General features: G+C 40.6%; 1 protein-coding gene across 5 annotated transcripts; it reads left to right on the plus strand.

Moving 5' to 3' along the window:
* The first annotated feature begins 130 nt into the window (after positions 1 to 130).
* Positions 131 to 19294, plus strand: cabp1b (calcium binding protein 1b). Of its 5 annotated transcripts, none has more exons than XM_013276702.3 (8): positions 131 to 1636; positions 10901 to 11068; positions 11968 to 11998; positions 12103 to 12246; positions 12883 to 12992; positions 13075 to 13149; positions 13274 to 13346; positions 17106 to 19294. In XM_013276702.3, the coding sequence occupies exons 1-8, from the start codon at positions 929 to 931 to the stop codon at positions 17129 to 17131; spliced, it is 1335 nt and encodes a 444-aa protein (XP_013132156.1). In that variant the 5' UTR covers positions 131 to 928; the 3' UTR covers positions 17132 to 19294. The 5 variants fall into 5 exon arrangements, with proteins under 5 accessions (XP_013132156.1, XP_005470319.1, XP_019216655.1 ...); XM_019361110.2 differs by lacking the exon at positions 131 to 1636 and adding an exon at positions 7445 to 7631; XM_005470263.4 differs by lacking the exon at positions 131 to 1636 and adding an exon at positions 7652 to 8332.
* The last annotated feature ends 1620 nt before the right edge of the window (positions 19295 to 20914 follow it).

Here is a 20914-nt window from a genome sequence, read left to right on the forward strand (position 1 = left end):
CTGAAAAAAAGGAGAAAATCCCAAGTTAACACCCTTTTGGTATATTATTTTTTACAGTGAGATAGTAGAGATTTAACACCAGTTTTTTGCTAAATCTGCAAATTGGTTTAATTATATAAACTGCATTGATTTGAAGGATTGGAGAAAGAATCATTTTCGTGCAAAATCTCTTTCTTAAAGTATTTTCCCCTCAAAGCTGTCATTTTATTTGACCTTTTGTGACATCTTGTTTTACTGTTGCTTTGTGTTGTATATCTCAAGGCTGATCAGGGTTAATTCCAACTTAAAAGTCCTTCTAACTCGTGAAGTCTTTGATAAAAGTTCCAGATTTGCAGGACACAGAGGATCTACCTTGCCCGTCCTTGAAAACAATGACCACTGTCCACTCGCGTTAATGTCACTGAAGCCACTTGTTGGAAGTCCTGACTGCTGTCTGGTCTAATAACATTTCTCTGTCGATGTTTGTGATTTTGATACATCATCCACTGTATGTAAAACATGAACGTGAGCAGAAACGTCCAAGAGACTGCTCGTTAAAAAAAAAAAAGGGGGGGGGACAAAGTTAATCGAGCGGCTCATTATGTGTGAAATTGTGTGTAGTGACGTGAACTTGCTGCCGCATGTGACACGCGGCAGCGCAACACAGTGCTGTCATCCAAACTTAGCGGAGCCCCCCGTGAAGCGTCAGACTGACCGGCTGGCTGACAGAGCGAGCTCCACTTCTATATTTTTCTGCTGCCACTCTCTCCCTCAGGTGCTCCAACTTCCTCTCTGCGCTCTGCCAAGTGCTGATCGAGCGCGTGGATTAAAGAGCGGGGTCCCACCGTCTGAGGCTGAACACCTGCACGTGGCGGAGAACTGCCTACATTCCTTTGCTTGACCTTCATCCTTCCTCAGCTTCACTTCGCCTGTCAAGCGACCGCGGACGATGAGCTCATCTCTTCCCAAAAGCGAGTCGACCACCTCTCTGCTTAGAACATCGGGGCCCCACCGCAGGTCTGCCCACGGGGATCGCGGTCCCCACGGTCACAGGAGCCACCGCTCTCACCATCATCATCCCGCCGGAGCTGGAGGCAGCGAGGACGCGGTCTGGAGGGAAGACTGCGAGACCAGTGTGCGGAGACCTCTCTGCCAACCAAGACATGCCGACTCTCGACATTTAAGTGACCATCATCGGACGCCGAAAAGTCATACTCACCGGCAGCCGACCCCACTGGCTGATGATGATGATGATGATGAAGAATACACCGAGGAGGATGTGGGGCACAGGACGAACAGGCATCAGAAACAGCATAGCAGGTCCTCGAGATCCAAACAGTCTCATCATCATCATCATCACCACCACGACTCCACTCGAGGTGAGATGCCTCCCGCTGCGCATCCGCAGGGCGGATCCAGGCACGACAGGAGAACCTCGCCAACCCCATCTTATCCTAAACACCAGGACGATGCAGCTTTCTTCTTCGAGTCCAGCGAGAGAGTCATCACCGGGTCATCATCCAGCCTCAGCTCAGACGCACCTGCGACAAGCGCACCTGTCCGGCCAGCGGCCAGCCGCAAAACCAAAAGACTAAACGCAGCATCCTCTGAGTATGACTCCAGTCTCCATCCAATAGTGAAATCAGTTTTTGGGCAGGTAAGGAGGTTTGTGGGATGGGGAGGACATTTAAACTTCGAAAGTGTTGTAAAGTTGATCAAAAGCTCAAACGGGAAAAATCTAATGTCATAATTAATTTATAGATTGACCTTCTTTAAGTTTTCTAAATCTTTTTAAGCTAAATAAAACAATGTCTTGTTACGGCATTAATGGAAAGTCTGAAGAGTTTTGTTGTAGCATAATGCAAAGGGCAAAATGTCAAGCTGTACTACTCCTCAGTAGCAGCATGAATAAAAAAAAGCAGACTCATTAATCAGAAGAAACTGGAACACTCGTTTTTTCTTTTTTTAAATTATTTGCACTAAAGAGAAAAAAAAGTTGTTATTCCCCCACAAAGATCAAAATTGAGTCTCTTTACAAAGTGATGTGGGTTGCTCACTTTGAGGTCCTTACTGGATTGCACTACTGGATCTTCATGTTCTGTGTAGTCATGTGTATCACATTCAGACATCTCCATTCACAGATAACAAAGAAAATGTTTTGAAAGTCCATCCATCCATCCATCCATCCATCCATCCATCCATCCATCATCTTTCGCTTGTCCAATTCAGGGTCACAGCAGATCTTTCAGTATAAATTACATAAATAAAACAATCTTAAATTAATAAAATAAATATTGCTCATTAGATATTCAGCTTTTTACTTCTGGGTTCCTGTTCATTGTTGCAAAGGTTTGGTCCATTAACTGCAGCACACATGCTTTTCATAAGAGCTGCTGAAATTCAGCAGCAGAAGGTTTCACAGGTGAGATGAAGGTGAGACTGGACTGACAGGGTGTCACTGGTTCTGGGCAGATTAAAAATGAATGCATCTTTTCAGTCCAAATCTGGCTCCTGTTTGTTTTGGGTATCCATTACTTTCACGCTCTCTGTAGTCTTTCATGCATCCCGATATGAATGCAGTCACTTTCATTGTGGCTGTCACCTGAGTGATGGCAGGGGGATCAGCTTACCCCCCTGTGTGGAAAATGTTTCAGTGATGAGAGCCCGTGTGTCTCACGCACACACAGAAGGGTAAGTGAAGCGTTTGTAGAGATATCATTCGTAACATTTGCCAATAACGTGGTGAGTGACAAATGCAGGCTGCATCACTTCACCACCTGTTCACTTCCAAATAAACTAGTTTTCTACAAAGGGTGCCAAATTCCTCCTGTTACTCAGACAGATCAGGAAGCTGCACATTAAATTTTTCAACCCCCTCCACCCCATCTTTTTTTCTCATTTCATTTAAAATCCTTCTTCATCATCTGAGGATGATAAAAAGCTAAAGAGGAGACAATTACCTCTCAGTGTGCTAATGTGTTCTAGAAATAACTCCTCAATCCAGGCCAGAGCTTCAATCAGTCTTAGGGGTTCCAGTGAGGCAAAATCCATCCAGCGGTGTGCTATATAAAGTCTCCAGAGCTGCTGATGTGCATAGAATAAGGAGATCTGATATTTTCTGCCTAGATCCCTCATGGGAAAAATTCTGATTTTTGATTCAGGGAAACAGTGAGGAAGAATTACATTTGTGAAAGCTAAAAAAGTATAAAAAGCTACAAATGTAATTTGAAAATGCAGACTTACCAAACCAGCATACCTACTGTATCACTTTGAGAATTTGTTGAATTTGTTGGAAGTAAATCAGCAAATTCTCAAAGTGCTTTGTTGTGTGATATCACCCTGAAGTTCAGTCATACCAAACACGGCCGTCAAAAGCTAAAATGAATTTGTGAGTGGACGCGAGCTAGTTGTGAGTCTGTGTGCATCAGTGTTTGTGTCAGCGAGCGAATGATGCATGTGTGAGGACGGCGAAAAAAGTGAAGAAAGCTGAGAAGGCTTATGCAGGCATGCTTTCTTATTTATTTATTTATTCTTTTGCACCTGCTCAGCGTCTTACCTAAGCTGTTTCATTTATTTGACAACACAATCGTCATAACATGCCCTTTAGTACTTCTTAAAGCAGGATGTGGCAGCTTGGCACCGGGTCCAGCAATGAGGCATTAAACTCCCTGCAAACTCTTTCTTTTCATATTTTCTTATGTAACATCAAGATCTGCACACAATCCTAACAGAACTCACTCGCTGCATGTAGAGAAGGCTAAAAATAGCCCAACAAGACCTGATTATGAGAGACTGGAGGAGGGCAGGGTGTTTTTTTCCTCTTTTTATTACTTTTTGTTTTGTCTTGGCAAAAATATTCAGGCTTCTGCAAGTGCGCTACCTGATTGAGGAAGACGGTGAATATTTCTCTTCGTAATCTTAAAATTCACATTTTAATACGTGAATCATGATGACTCACGATGACCACAGAGGCAAGTGTGGGGGTTAGAATAAGGACAAATGTGTTTTGCCGCTTGCATTTTGCGGATTGTTTGTTATAGGGAGATTGTGGCACTGTGATTCACTCAGCTCTTAATGCCAAATTTGCTATCCTTAGAGCATCAGTGCACCGTAATTAGCTCCCATTATCCCAGCACATTCTGGCCTTTGAACCATTCGGGTTTAAAAGGACACCTTGATCGAGGACAGAGCACTTTTACGTCCCAGTAGAACATTTGTTTCTATTTTAAGAACCTAACTACAGCTCTCGGTTTTTATGACCTTGTTCTGAACATTCTCGCAGGAAATGTGGAAATGTAGTAGAGAACTGTTATTGAAAGAGGTGTGATGAGAAATTATTATGAAGAGAAATCTCTTTTTTTTTTCTCAAATAAATTTAGTTGAAGGATGTGCATTGACCAGCAGAGGGAGCAAGTATCGTTTGTACCAATGTTTTTGAGCTGGCAGTGTGTGGATGAGGGAGAGAGGGGGTGGGGGGAGAGTGTCACATCAGGGAGCCAGGAGAAGCGAAAGGGCAGGAAAAGAAAGTGAAGGAAGGGGGGAGGAATCGGATAAATGAGGGGGACAAAGGATGTAAAATGGGAAGAGTGAGCGCCTTTACTGGCAGACCTGATGATTGTTATATAAGGCAAATACTCATCACCTCTCACTTCCTCGCTCCAACCTGAAAGGTCTAAAGACAATCTGAGGAAAAGGTCTTAAAACACAGATAAACTCCACTTCCTGTTACTCATCTTGTACTCGCACGCACTGATGTTTCCTTCTCTTCCTTTTCTTTTTCTTTTTTCCTTTTTTTGGCCTTGGTCCTAGCAACCTTGGTGACGTCTGAGAGGGGATAAAAGGAGAGTGAGAGGGGATAAAAGGAGAGTGCCTACAGGGGGGAAAAAAGCACAAATGAGTAAAATAAGGAGAAAGATCTGGGTGGAAATAAGAAGAACACACGCCTCCTTCATATCTAGAACATACAAAGCTATTTTTAGACATATGGTAGGAATATTTATATCTCCACGAAGGAGGTAAACCCTTTTTTGAGATGAGGATTAAAGGCCCGTGCACACATGCACATGCTGCATTATGAAGTGTGTGTGTGTGTGTGTGCGTGTGCATGTGTGCTCGTGTGATGATGCTAAACATTTATGCAGACCTGAGGCTGAAAGAGAAAATCAGTGTGAGAGACTGCGAGACAGACTAGAAGGGATAAATGAAAAAATCAGCAAAGGTTTAACTGACATGCAATAAAAAGACACATGTGAATGTTTTTCCCCTGCTGACACACTGGATGTTTAACTGCTCTCACATAAAAGCAGATGTTTGTAAGAAAAATACTTAAATACTGACTGTAAGCTGACTCCAATGAATGAATCAGCTGCAGGATAAAAACTGTGACGTCTCAACCCAAACACAAGAAGATGACGCAAGTGCGCACTGTGTGTCTTTTCACCGTTCGGATGTCCTTTGACGACGAACTCACAAAGAAACACATGAATTCTGTGGACACAGTCTCCTTGTTTCTGTAATATTAACTTGGTGGCTTTAGAGGAGAACGGCTGGTGAACTCATGCGAGCTTATTATTGCATCAGTCCCCTCCCTCACCCCTCCTACTTCTCTCAGCTCATTTAACACAGCTGATGGCCGAGGATGGATGAAACAGGATTATCTTTGACCTCAAATCTCAAATAAATCGCAAAGGAAATGATTAATATTCCTGTTTGATTGAGATTCCTGCCTCGTGCGTGTATGCAGACTCTTGATAAACGGTTACCCCATGACATGCTTCTTAGTGGGTAAAGTATTCGAGAGTGAGTATGATGGAAAAGGGAAAGGATACAGCAAAAAGAGAGAGAGAGGGATGGATCTCATGCCCGTGCACACTACGGTGTGACATTATAAGAGCTGACGGCTCCTGTGTCTGACGTCTGATGTGTTCTGAAGTTCACAATGAGCCTCTGGTGAGAGGCTGGATGAATCACCCGGAGAACAACGCAGAGGAGCCGCTCAGATATTGAATGGGAGTTAGATGTGAAACAACTTGGGCGTGAATGTGTTTATTAGAACATCAGTGAATAGACAAGGTCGAACAGGAGGGGGAAATATTGATGCACGTCAGTGCCGCAGCGACCGACTGTGAAGTTACCTCAGGAGTGGATGTTGCTGACAGAAAGAACTTTTCCTGCATAAAATGACGACTACCAAAATCCTAAAAGCTTCTCCTCAGTTTAAAAAAACCCATTACCAGCATTAGTGGATATGCTATCAAACAAAAGCTTGGTTTTAAGAAATAATCATTCATTTTACTGTGTGCAAAAAAACCCTGGTCATAAATAAATGTTTAAGGCAGAACTTGTTTACATACCTTAAAATATGCCTCAGAGGGAAGTTCTTTTAATTAAGAGAGACATGTCAATAAGAACATGTCTGAATTCTCACTTAAAGCTCCTGCAATAAACACTGTCTGCACTTTAAAGTTATGCAATATATGTGCAGTATGTAACACCAAATCACAACAATAGTCCCTTTAAGGCACTTTATATTTTAAGGTAAAGACGCTACAAAAAATAGAGGACACACTAACAATTAGATGGCCCCCTAAGCACTTGGTGACAGTGGGAAGGAATAACTCCCTTTTAAGGGGAAGACACCTTCGGCAGAACCAGGGTCAGGGAGGGGCGGCCATCTCCCGTGAGCTGTTAGGGATGAGGGGAGGAAGACGGGACAAGAGAACCAGAGGTCAATAATAACTAATGAGTAAATGCAAAATGGTGTGGAAACACATATAGTGAGAAAAAATCAAGTGATGAAAAAGCACTCAGCTCAGTGCAAGATAATACCTGTTCATAGATAGTGAATTAACTTGAGAGCAGCACTTAAAGTTGTTATTGTCTTAGTTTTAGGTGCTAAAATATAGCAACTGGTCAGACTTTAAGCTCATATTTTTGTTTGTTAAGTTTTTATTGGACCCTGGAATAAAAGGTACAGTATTTACTTTAAATGTGAAGCTCAGTAGGACAAAGTGTTGATCAGTTAATTAGCCCGCAGTGCCATAAGATGGAACGGTAAGCTAGTGCATTTTTCTTTTCACTACTGTTTTTACAGAGGCTCCATATTTAGAAAGCCACATTTTCGGTCATTGTGCCTGACAACAAATGTATGCTTGTGTGTGTATGTGTATGTGTGTGTGTGTGTGTATAAGACAGACTGAGAGAGAGCATTTATTTTCCCGTCTGTGTGTGTTTGCATTTGCACACGCTGATTTGAATCCTCCAGCGCGGTGGTTCAGAATCCATGTGTCATTTCTTGCACATTTTAGCTTTGATCTGAATCCGAGCCCTTCAAGCTTAACGTGACTTTGTGATGCTTCTACGTCTTTGTGTGTATGCGTGTGGTCGACACATACAGGGAGAGGGAGAGAGAGCAGGGATGGATGTTGGGGGTAGTGTGGTGGGAATAGGGGGGGAAGAGAGAGCGTGTGTTATATTTTTAGCTCCACAGCCCCACATCCAAGAGTGTCTAATCGAGCGTGTGTACGAGGGAGAGAGAGCGAGAGAGAGAAAGAGAGAGAGAGAGAGATGTGTCTGTGTGTGCATGTGTGTGCGTGTGTGTGTGTGTGTGTGCATGTTTGGATTAGTGTCTCCAGCATCTTGCTCAGGGGAAGGTAATATGCTTGTCCGAACGAGCTTCTTCTGTCACATTCGTATAGATGGTTTAGAACTGTGGGGTGAGTGGGACTTGGGGGAGCAATTGAGGGGGAAAAGAGCATGAGACAGACTGACAGACAGAGAGAGAAGAGAGAGAGAGAGAGAAGAGAGAGACAGAGAGAGAAGAGAGAAAGGGTAGAGGGAGGGAAGACACAGTAGGAGAGAGGATAGAATGAATAAGCAATCTTTCTTTTTCTACTTCTGGCACTTGCATCTTGCGCTGATTACATGCATGCTTCCTCTCTTTCGCACATCTTTGTGTTTTTTCTGACCTGTCCGTCATTCTTGTTTACATATTTCCCTCCCTTTGTCTCAGTGTCCCTCCCCTCGTTCCAGTGTCCTTGCCTCGAGGTCCTCCCTGCACACTCCTCTCCGTCCTATTCCCCTCGTACCTCCTATTATATCCCTGCTCTTCTCCCTGCCTTCTCCCAAATGTCTTCCTTTATTTGTCAATGACCCACTGAACCCTCTTTCGCTTTCTAATCACTCTTATTCTCATGCATGCCTGGAAACACTTGCAAACACACATGCATACACGTGCACTTACATGCAGGCTCACTAACACAGCCACAGTTAGAGAGAAAACATAAGAAAGGAAGATTTGTTTGCTTTTGCAATGGGCAACTCTGTAAAGTCGCTTAAAATTTTCACCAAGAAGGTAAGGTTCGCTTTGAGGTTTTTCATTCTCCTTGAATCTCCTCATTCCTGGTGCATGTTTGTCTAGTGGTTTGTCCCCAACCTGACTGATGGCTGTTTGACTGGATCAGCACTGACTGAGCCAGCGTGCTGTTAGATATTTCACTTTCAGGCTGTGTGGAGAATAATGGCAGAATAATTTAAGATTAAAGCTTGTCTCTTGTGTACTTTTAGCCAAATCAGGGGCTTTTAGTTTTGATCTTTAAAACTCAGTCTGCATTTACACGTTGACATTTTTAAGGACTTCAGAAAGATTTCTCTTTCCTTATCAGTGCATGTATTCACATAGAGGTCCAAGAGGTTGGTCAGTCCTCTCGGTTGACCTGTCGACTGCATCTGTGAATTAGGATCACGTCGCTGAATCTTAAGGTCAGTCAGGCTGCACACCACCTTATCAGCCAGCTGAAGATGCTACCTTGTTGAACAGCACCTGCAGGATGCGATCAGGCAGTGGAAATGTTGCAAACAGGTGTGCTGTTTTCACTATATCAGGTGCTGTTAGCTCACTGGCTCAGAGTCTTTGAGCTTATTAATACATCTAATTTTGGATGACATCTTTCACGTATCAGCGTATGCTTGAATAGACTCTCAGTGTAGCAGGGAGACAGACCCATGAATAGAATTTCCTTTATTGCGCCAGCTGCACATCCTTGAGGAAGAACAATATGACAAGCAACTGTTGATGCCATCTGTGCAAAAATTGGTTGGAGTGCTGAAGAAGTTCTTGCTTGGCTTCAGCATTTCTTTGACATCCTTTCAGATTTTTCTTTGGTCTTGTATGTGCGTGTGTGTGCATGTGTACGTGTGTTTTCTTTTTTAGTTATATAACAGCTAGCGCATGTATTCATAGTACTTTTCTGGCACGATATAGCCACAGACAGCCCCACTCCATGCATCACTTGGTCAGATTACCCAGTGGGCATCCGCTCCTGTGGTGAAAACTGTAGGAATGCACGAACTGGCGGTAGGACTAGCATGGTAACAGATGGAGTGTGAAGGTCATTTGTAGAGCGCATAATATTGTGTGTTTGTGCATATTGCACAAGCATGCATATTAATTTTTCATTGCATATGCATGCAGATTTCTTGTGCTGACAGTATAAAGCATCTGAACGTTGTACAAGTTCATGTCAGAAAGATTTAAAACAGCAGCAAAATGGTCCCCTGGTAACTCATTGTGATGTAAAGTCTACTTTACTACCTTTTAGCTTTAAATTCCTCCATTGAGTTGGATGTTAAAGTGCAGCAATTCAAAACTAGACTAATGTGACATGTTTTATAAGAGATATTAGTGCATTAAAATTAGTTAAGCTCATCTTGACCAAAATGCACATTAAACTCTGTTTTTTAAATTGCAATCTGATCTGCGTTGGTCTGCAGCTGGACCTTCTGGACCTTATTTGGCTTTTAAAAAAACCCTGTTTTAATTAACTTGTAGCCCTCTCGGTAATCGCAATGACTGATGTGAGAGAACAACATTTGCCCCCTGGTTGATTGGCTAATTGGTGATTATAATTAAATGGCTGGCTGAACTTCAGCATCACCTTCAGGAAAACTGTTTTATAATGTGCACAGAACCTCCCAAAACAAAACAAAAAAACAGAACACTAGCCACTTCTGGGTAATTTTAAGTAACAATCCCAGCAATAGTGCTGTAGCTGATGTGCATGAACTCACTAGGTAACACTCTAAATACCCTTATTTGACCTCATGCTGAACTAAAAGAAACCCTACTACTGCTTACAGATTTGCAACCTCAAAAAAATAGTGTCAGTCAAAAGCACAAACACTCCTGTAGAAAAAATATTAAGAAATTCTTTGATTTTAGTAGAGCTTGGATCTTATTTTGTTAGTTCTGGCCATTGCTTAGATAATATTGCACTCTCCATTTTCTCTGATAAGATCTGGGGAGCAATCATGCAACTGCTTTCTACTACTACTACTATTGTTATTATTATAATTCATCCCTGCAAAGAAACTGCTATCAGAGGTAAGTGTGACTTGTTGTTTCCCCACATCTCAGCAATTGTGGTGAGTGCAGTGTTATCGTAATCACTGGAAACAATGGCCAAAGCTACTAATGTCAAACCACATTGTGTAATGAATCAAAATGATCACAATAAACTGTGTAGATGAGAACCATTAAAAAATGATAGGCACTATTTACATTAGGCTGTTGCTTTGTGACATGAAAAGAGGCCTGCATCCTGCTCTGCAGTGTTCTGCTGTGCAGGATGGTTTTTGCCGGATGGATTTATACGTAGATGGCATCACTTGCTCTGTCACTATATTTTACACCCACTTGTCTGTCGCTGAGCTCCTTTCCTCTGTCATGATTCACCTGACTCCACACTTTCCAATGACTGACAGACATATGTCTGTCATCCATGATCCTCCTCTGAACCCTCCATCCTTCCCACCTCCATGTTGGCTCCTTGTTGAAACGCTGCCTCAACAAACTGAGTCACACTCTCTACCCCTGTCTTTGCCTCTTCATCCATATCCGGCTACCCACCGGATGCTTCTTCAGGACCAGAAGAAGAACTACAAAGCAGTGCAATCCTGTGAGGAGGGGGGATCTGGGGGGGCCTATCTTGAGCCACTAGTAGCCCTGGCCCAGAACGGAGCCAACATGCACAACGTACTGGGGCCTGCATGCATCTTTCTACGCAAGGGCTTCGCTGAGAGCCGGCAGGCTGTACGTAAGTCCAGAAAATATCATGTGCATGCATGCCAAGAGAGATTATAGCACACAATGCAGTACATGCACAATAACCAAATCCCATCATGAATGTGTGTAGCAATCACCTACTACTGTAATGTCAGCACTTCCTGCATGTATTGAGGAGTGGTCGGGCTTAGAAGACTTATTTTTGAGAATCTAAGTTGAATGCTGAAAGGGCATCTGAGCATCTGTTATGCATGAGGACGGATGCATTTCGTAGCTGGATGGAGGATTATTAGGACAGGTTATGGCGGCGGCAGAAATGCTACTCACATGGTGATTATTTCTCTTCATCTATTTCCAGCAGCTGACAACACGACTCAAGGTCTTGTTATTAAAGCCAGGAGCAATGCTGAAATCCTCAGTGCGGACGACTTTTCTGATGATGAGCTCTCATATGGGACTTCTTAAAGGATACAGGGGTCGAGACTGAGTTATTCTAATTCAATGGACTGACACATATTATTTTTTATTAACATCTTCCTTTAGTCTCTGCATCTACCCTTTCATATATACTAACAATTTTCACTCATTGCACACACATCCATGCTAAAGATACAGTAAATGGTTCTGATTCCTTTCTGCTGCAACAAAGGCCATACATTTTGTTTCTGTTATTTCGCTTTGATCCTACTGCCTCATTATAAATAGAAGACTCTCAATGTTTTATTAACTGTGTGATCCCACTAATAATTTCTTTCTCTCTATAGCTGGAGTGAAAACTGAAACTCTTGGCACTCTGTGGCACTGTGGTTGCCAATTTACTTTTTTACAGTGTCATTTTGTATGAAGGAATGCTGGAAATTGGCCTGATTTTTTTAAAAGATATTAGCAGTGTTTGGGTACTAACTTTGCAATATGATCCTCTACAGGATCGAGAGCTGAGGCCAGAAGAAATGGATGGTATGCTATGTTGTTAGTAAAAGTAAAGAGTGAATTTTACAGTATTCTGAAGTAGTTTTCAACACGTCTTTGTCACATTTACACTTAATCTCACTTGGTCTCAGAGCTGCGCGAGGCCTTCAAGGAGTTTGACAAAGACAAAGATGGGTTCATTGGCTGTAAAGACCTGGGGAACTGCATGAGAACTATGGGATACATGCCAACAGAGATGGAGCTAATAGAACTGAGCCAGCAGATCAACATGAACTGTAAGTTAGAAGTGTGCCTGTGTGCTTGATTCATTGCCAAATACGCATAAAAATTGAAAGAGACATTTCACCCTAATATGCGTTCACTTCTTTTATCCTGTAGCACTGATTATTTATCTAGATTGTTCTGATAAGAGCCGCCCGGTTTTGGAGAGATTAGCTGTAGAGATATCAGTCTTCTCTTTTATGTAATGGAACCAAATGCATTACCTTATGGTGAATGTAAACTGAACCTGACACTCAGCTTGTGTGTTCTGGCTACAAGACTTGCAGAGCCTTCAGGAAATCATAACCGGATTACACAAACCTTTATCTGGAAGTTTAAAAGGTTGACATCCTTTCTTCGCAAAAAGAATCAGTAAATTTTAACTCGTGAAATTCCCACTTCATTGGTCTCTGGTCATCACTACATATTGCCATCTAATACCGCTGTATTAAAGGTAAAATAAGCACCTTTACAGCCAATCAGAACACTGAAGACTGATAAATAGTGCTAACTGCCAGGATTTTGGGGTAAACGGACCCTTTAAAATTGGAGTTTACTCTTCACCATTACTATTCATCTGATAATATTGAAATGAAGAAAAAAAAATCCTGCCAGTTTTTGCCCATAAAAGCTGACATTTTATCCAACAGTGGGAGGACATGTTGACTTTGAAGACTTTGTTGAACTCATGGGGCCCAAACTTCTGGCTGAAACAGCAGACATGATAGGGGTGAAGGAGCTGAGGGATGCCTTCAAAGAGGTAAGGAAAGGCAGGATTTTTTCAATGCTATATTTTCATTTAATACCAATAAATATTTTTTGTTTTTATTTCCCATTTTCAGTTTGATACTAATGGTGACGGTGAGATTAGCACCGCAGAACTCAGAGAAGCCATGAAAAAACTTCTGGGACAGCAGGTACAGAGCTGCTGAGAGTTTGCTGTCGTGCCTGTAGCTTTCCATCCATCACCGTCCAGCCTGTCTGCTTTTAAACCTTTGTGCCACAGAAGCTCACACTGTCACCCCAACCCGACTTTTCTAGGTTGGACACAGAGAACTGGAGGAAATACTACGAGACATTGACATCAACGGAGATGGACATGTAGACTTTGAAGGTAGAAAATACTGTGAAGTATGTCTGCGAACACAGTATAACCTTTTTTTCAGATTTTGTCCTTCTCTCTCTACCTTCAGTCTATCTCTGAAATACACACACACACACACACACACAGCTATTTCACATATAAGCAAAATCCCACCATGTGTCTGCCTTATATTACCATGCTGAGAGTGAGGTGAGGGGATGAAGCAGTAGGTCTGTCTCAGATAATCTCCATGCCAAAGGTTTATATCACCTCATAGATTACCCACAGAGAGAAAGATGTATACAGCAGGATGCCGGGGATGAAAATTTAAGGTTGTTTTGCAGTTCTCAGCAGTGTTACTAAACTTAGAGCTACATATTTTCAGGTTTTTGGGTGAAGATCAGAAAAGAACGTACAAGAAGACATGAGGCAGGAGAGAACCATCAGGTTGCTAATGAGGCTGACGAGAGAATAAATATGAATACTCAGCACTTGATTATGCGCTCGAGTGCCTCGGTAATTGTTTTACAGCTAAAAATAGATATGGAAGCAAATATAATTGGGCAGAAAAAGAAATGAGGTTTAGAAATTGCTCTCATAGACTTGTGCATGCTTCAGTTCTATTTTGTGGTAGAGACGGTACGAACTAGAGGTCTATCTGAAGTCTCAAGTTCAGCTCTCTCTTAGGATCCTGTAGTATTACTATATATCCAATGCTTATTTAATATCGTGTGCATGCAAGTGAATCAGCTATTATGACTTTTATAAGCCCTGGTAACAGCTGCAGACTGATTCAACCTGATGTGTGGTTTTGCTTTTTGATACCTTTATTAAACTTTGATTTTTTTTTGTCTTCTACTGATAACAAACATAATGTTAACAAAACATATATTATATTCTGACCATGTTAGCAATAATTGAGCTTTTTTATATAGCACAGCGAACTGATATCAAGGGTAAATGTGACGTGTGCCGGACACAAACTCAAAGCCCAGAGAGGGAGAACTCTAATAAACAAGGACTTTTATTTTGGCTGTTGCAAAGTGCCAAAACAAGTCGAAACGGAAGGAAAATAAACACCACGTGATAACACAGAGCATGATAACACAAAACTCGACAAAGGAAAGGGGGACACAGGACTATTTATATACACAAGGCTAATCAGGGAGCTGGGCAACAGCCACAGTAAAACACGGACACACCGAACGTGCATAACTGCCTAATAACTCCACAAATAACAAAAATTAGGAGGCTTATCACACTTTAAAATAAATGAAAAATCAAAACCTAAACCATAAATACATATAAAAACCAAACGGAGATCAGGGAATAAATCTGGGGACATGTTTAGTTGCTTAACGCCCCATCGTCTCAGTGTTGTGGCTAGTCACTGTAAGTGTATTTGTGTGTATAACTGAGCAGCATTTGGCACTTTACCACTGAAAACAGCTGCCTGCTGCATCTGGAAACAATGCTACTGGAGATGTGAGAGTGGCTCACAGCAGTTTGTTACCCCACAAAGAGACAATATTTAAAGGCATCACCTGTATACACAAGTTTTGACACCTCAGTGTATATCAATAAAGATATATCTTCTCAAGAAGGCCGTGAAATATGACAAGAACATAGCTGTATGAAATCCAGTGATCATCATCTTGTTTGAGCCCAAAATTTACCCAACTATCTTCAGGCTGACACAAGGGCGTAGATTTGGTTTTGGGATTGGTGGGGACGGGTGTTTCAACCACCGAACCCTGCCCTGTTTCTTTTTTTTTTTCCTTTTCGTCTTTGCTTCTTGATAAAAAAGAAGAAATATACTTGCCTACATATGCTATTCTACATGCTATTAAACCATTTAAAATTACAATTCATAGTTTTATATGTGAATTATATCATGTTAAATTACGATTAAACGAATGACTGACTAAGTATTTTAGACTTTAGTTTACTTCAGCCTTATTCCATATAAATCAGGTATCATACAAAAATAAAAATAGCTTCAAATACAGTCATGACAATAAAAGAATATGACTTTAAGGACTTAAATGTGGAATGGAGCGATTTCGCAGGTCTTTCCTCCCCACTGGTGTCAGACTCCACAACAAAGACTTTTGCAGCTGATCAAACACACACATGTGCAATAAGACGTTGTAAGTTGTCTTTTTAATCAGTTGTATATAACATTTGTATTCTATTTTTATCCTAATGTATATTTTATTCTATTTTTTTCTACTATTTTATTCTATTCTGTACAGTTGTGTACAGTATATTATTCTTATTGTATTCTAATTTTTGCTATATAACTTTGCACTGTCCACTTTCTGCTGTGACAAAACGAAAGGTAATCTTATCTTATCTTAACACGATTACTTCAGTTATAGTACACCAACTTCTCTTATACATTAGCACTAAGGGAACACTAAATGAACTGGTGGTTTTTGTCGATAAAACTCATCTAAGATGACCACAAAATTATTATTCTGTGTTTGATGTGCCTCACCTTTGGCCCTGGCTTTTCCCCTCTGGCTGCACTAGGACATATTGCCACCTGATAAAATAACACATTGATTCGTGCCATATAAAAAGTGAGACGTCAATTCAGATTCTTTGTCAAATCTACACTAATCAATCAATTTACATCAGCAGCCTAACAATTGTAGTGCAAACTGCACTACAAGGTGGAATATTTGCAAAATCATGACTACCTCATGATATTTTGTCTCAAAAATTAACCCAATGAATATGTCAGTGCCACTAGGATGAAATTATTGTGTCACCAACATTTTAACGTTAGACGTATAATTTTAACAGCCTCTTTAAACTAATATCCTGGTTTGCTCGAGGCTGCCGTTTTTTCTGACAGTTTCAATCAAAATTAGAAATGTTGCTCTGAGACTGGGAGAACTAATAGTGCTGCATGTTGTGCAGTTTCCAAAACACGTTATTCATGGTTGCATACAATTTTAGGCTGATGTGGGCCAAAGCCTGGCATAGCCTGTAACGTTATTATGACGGACACATTTCATGAGTGAGCTTGGCTTTAATTGACTTACAGGTTTCTTTGAAAAATACTTTCTTATATGCACGTTCTTCCTCTTTGCTACCGTCCTCCTCGCAGCGCAGGCTTGCCGCTGCTAAAACTAAACAGAGCTCTCTGAAAGGCTCAGCCAATCACATTGGCCATATTTGTCACATGAGGTAGGACTCCAGTAGAGAACGTAATTTAACTCTTTCTGCACCGCTGGGTGACTGAGACGCTGACAGATCGTTTTTTTTTCTTTCTATCGGTTTTTTTTTTTTTACAAGAAGGGATCAAATTATTGGTGGGGACATGTCCCCTCCGTCCATGCCAAATCGACGCCCTTGGGCTGACATATTATTAGCCCCATGACATCATTAGTACAATATAAAGGGCAAAAACTGAGTTTCTCTTACGTAAACTCATGAGCCGATGTGTCATTTGAATTTAACTTGCGTATTTTCTTTGTTGACAGAGATAGCTTGGCAGTAATAATACCCAAGTTAATGCATGGCCTAGAGATCAAGTCATGCTCATTTATCAGTACACGATCTCTGGTGATATCATTAAGACATTTTTTTGGAAGCAATACAAATATATTCAGCACTTTGAAGCAAATACGGGATTTCTGATATTCTGCTGCTACTGAGCAAGGTCAGCTCGTGCTCCAACCAGTATCTCCAACAACCATACTGTAGTTCTGCTCCGTTTTGGCCACCACAGGAGGCCCCTGCACTGTGTGAATAATCTCTCCTTTGTTTAATTTTCAGAATTTGTGCGGATGATGTCTCGGTGAGTTCCTGGCAGAGAGCTAAAACGACAGCCTGGATTCTCTGTTGGGTTTTGGAGGAAAAGAAGTGCAAGTAGCACAGAATACTGATGAAGCTTGAACTTCTGAATCTGTCAATGAAGAAGACAGCAAAAAAACAAAACAAGAAAACATATCAAACCCTGCCCTGAAACTGCCACGCTGAAGCACAAATGCTGACGACTACAGTCGGGAGCAACACTGTTAAGAATAATATGCTGCTGCTGTTTCCAAGAGCATAAACAAAACCAATGGCTGCATTTCTCACTTTTGCAAAGTAGTTTTTAAAAACGTATTTTCCTTTAATGACAACATTTCTAATGTTGATGTGCTTTTTCTTCTGACTCAATGGGTGAAGCTGTTTTGCTCACCTACAAACTACATGCCATTATACTTTGATAATTGTAGCAATTAAGAAGAAGCAGCAGTATGCCAGCAAACACCCAAACTCATACAGCACATTCCTTTTTTTAATGCCGAGGGTATCTGAAGCACAAATACAAATGGCAATATAGAAACATGTCACGTGACCCCTGTCAAGCAGCGTGTTTGTGTTTTGTGCATACTGTTGTTTCTTTCCACCTTATGCTGTACATGTGTTATGTCACTGGAGGCTATCGTCAAACCCCATTGAAGGCGAGCCAGTATTTGTTCGGTATATGTTATGTAGCACCGGTACAGTTCTCATGAGTTTAATAACATTGTACCTATTTTACTGTGATATATAGACTATACATATATATTTATGTGTGTGTCATTGCCACTGTGCATAAGACTGACAGACTCTTTCAACTGCAACTTGCTAATCTTGAAGATAGGCCTTATTTTTTATATATATGGTGTGTTTTGCTATTTCTGAATTACTTCCGCGAGTATATTCAGAATACACAAAACATGTTTTGACACTGAGAAATCATCCACGCCTGACTGTGCAGATGTGGGATCAACAAAGAGGTAAATTATAGGTGGCAGAGAGATTCGGTTAGTGCTTTTATTATTATCAGCGAGCTTTGATAATTGTGAGTTTCTTTGTGAGTTTTGCTGAGTGAACAAAATGTTTCTGAAGTTAAAAAAAAAAATCACACTTGGTGCAACATTTACATTTTTACCTTTAATACCTCAAAATCCGTCAAATGACGAACCTCACTCACAAACTCCCTCCTGGCACACGCTTATCTTTAATACACTGCACGGACAAAGCTATTGGGCCACCTATACACTACACCTAAATCCCATTTCTTAATTCCCACACTAATTCTGCTCAAAATGCTGACTATAAGTAATAAGTAAGTTTTCTGTCTAATTTTGCTACATTGTTACAGAGTCAAATGATAAATTTAACTGAATCTAATTGAATTAAATGTACTTGATTGGCATATATTTGGATTATACAAAGCATATTTTCATTAATCATGACTTATTTGAATAAATGAACCTTTGATTTTATGTAGTTCAGTTGCACTTTGCTCAAAATTATTGTTTCGTGTTTATGAGGGTAAAGAATCATTTTTTGCGTGAGATTGGTCACCTCGTGATCTCTATTCCACTTCACCCCAAAGGTGTTCGTTTGGGTTGAGGTCAGAGCTCTGCAAGTTGTCCCACACCAGCTATGCCTTTATGGACCTTGCTTGGGGTACATTGATGCTGGAATGAAAAAAAAGGGGGCCTTACCCAAACAGTCCCCACTAAGCTGGAGAATTGTCTAATATGTCTTGTTAAGATGAAGCTATGGGTAGGCGGTCCAATATTTTTGTCCATGTAGTGTACCAGCTTCCTTGCCTTCATTATCAATATTTCCGAGGAAGCAGTGGAAGCTTCTTTATGGGAAAAAAAAAGCCAAAGAAAGTTTACAAACATTATTATGTGAGTCTAATCCAGTTTGGTAAGTAGATGCAATATTTTTCAGAAATTTGATGCACTGAATTACATTTTCAAAATGACTGCGTGAAATGCCCTTTAGTTGTTGGGACAGCTAAATTATTTGTAGACTGTTCATGAATGGATGTGAGGGTATATGCATGCTGTTTAAAAAAAAGAAGAAGAAAGAGTTGTGATTTTACTTGTCTTAACTGTGTGAAACTATGCATGCTAATAAACTACTGCAATTTGTAGCAGAATCTAAAAGAAATAAAGATTTTTATTCCAAATTGAGATTCACACGTGTGAATGTGTGTTTCTTCTTAACCTCGAACAACGTGGTGGGGATGTTTCCTTTATTTCTTTTGACTGGAGCTGTGTCACTGAATTCACATTTCTTATTGGACAATAAGATTCTTGTTTAAAAAAAACTTTAAAAAATATTGAGATTTGACTCTCATCAGACCTACTGTAGTATCTAGCATCTGCTCACATCTTCACATAACAAAAAAGAAACCCTTGTTGGATGCCTCATTATCTTTCCCTTCCACCCACTGCTTCCAGACTCTAGAGAAACCAAAAAGGGACATTTCTCCTCTTATGTGGAGTTTAGTCAGAAGCAGAGACTGGGTGATATGTACAAAATAGCTCCTATATACAAATACTCAGAGTCAACAGATAGATGCTCAAGTGGAGATAGAGTGATACAATCTATGAGCAGTGAGAATGCACTACTTGCAAATCTGAAGTTGCATGTTCAGTCTAAAAATGGTGAGACAGAAATACTTAATACTTATCTTGAAAATGATTTGGAAATATGCTCAACGGACATTTTATTGGGTACACCTTACTAGTACTAGCCTTGATCCCCAAACGCCTTCAGAACTTCTTTGTGACCCATTGAACAGTGCTGGAAACTTTCCTCAGAGATTTTGGTCCATACTGACATGATAGCATCACACAGTTGCTGCTCATCCATGATGAGAATCTCCTCTTCTACCGTATCGTAAATGCGCTCTGTGTGAACAGTGAACTCACGGTTATATTGAAGATACCAGTATGATATGATTTGAGCTTTGTGGCATGGTTCATTATCCTGCTGAGAAAATAATCAGAAAATGGATACACTGTGATCGAAAGGGGATGGACATGTTCAGCAACAATACTCAGCTAGGATATAGTGTGTAAACAATACACAGTTGGTACTAAGAGTACCATGAAATACCCCCAACACTATCAGACCAACATTCCCAGCTCGAACTGTTACTTCTTGCTTCAAGATTTGACATGCCGTGTTTTCAGATGCTGTCATGCATACCTGGGTTTAAACAAGTGGTTATTTGATAGCGTTGCTTTTATATCAGCTCCCAGCAGTTCTTCTTTTTCATTCTCTGTAAAACCTAGAGATGGTTTTATGGGAAAATCCCATTTGATCAACATTTTCTGAAATACTCAGACCAGCCTGTTTGGTACCAGCAACCATACCATGTTCAAAGTCATTTAAGTTTATTAGCAAAACTCCAGTTCAAACATTAAAAAAGCATCACCAAACATTTCAGGGAAGTTTATAAATGAGCCGTGGAAGTATGGAATAAGGCAAGAAATGAAGATAAGATGGAAAAAAGGTGCTAGTAGTTTGGTTTGTATATAAATATAATTAATATTAAAATCTGCTCAAAACTGACTTCATATAATACAAACAAACACACTACTGTAAGATGTGTTTCCCTTTCCTATGTTTTGTTTTATACATGCTTTCATACAAACTAAAATCAAAACACACAAAATGTTTTGTTTCCTTGCATGAAAGACTGAATGAATGAATGCATAAATTATAATACATAAATTTAAATAGAAAAACAGTACATTTAGATTAGTTAAATATGTGAGGAGTGTCCTGACACTTCAAGTGGC

The sequence above is a fragment of the Oreochromis niloticus genome, linkage group LG7 (assembly GCF_001858045.2).
Source record: "Oreochromis niloticus isolate F11D_XX linkage group LG7, O_niloticus_UMD_NMBU, whole genome shotgun sequence".
NCBI classification, from domain to species: Eukaryota; Metazoa; Chordata; class Actinopteri; order Cichliformes; family Cichlidae; genus Oreochromis; species Oreochromis niloticus.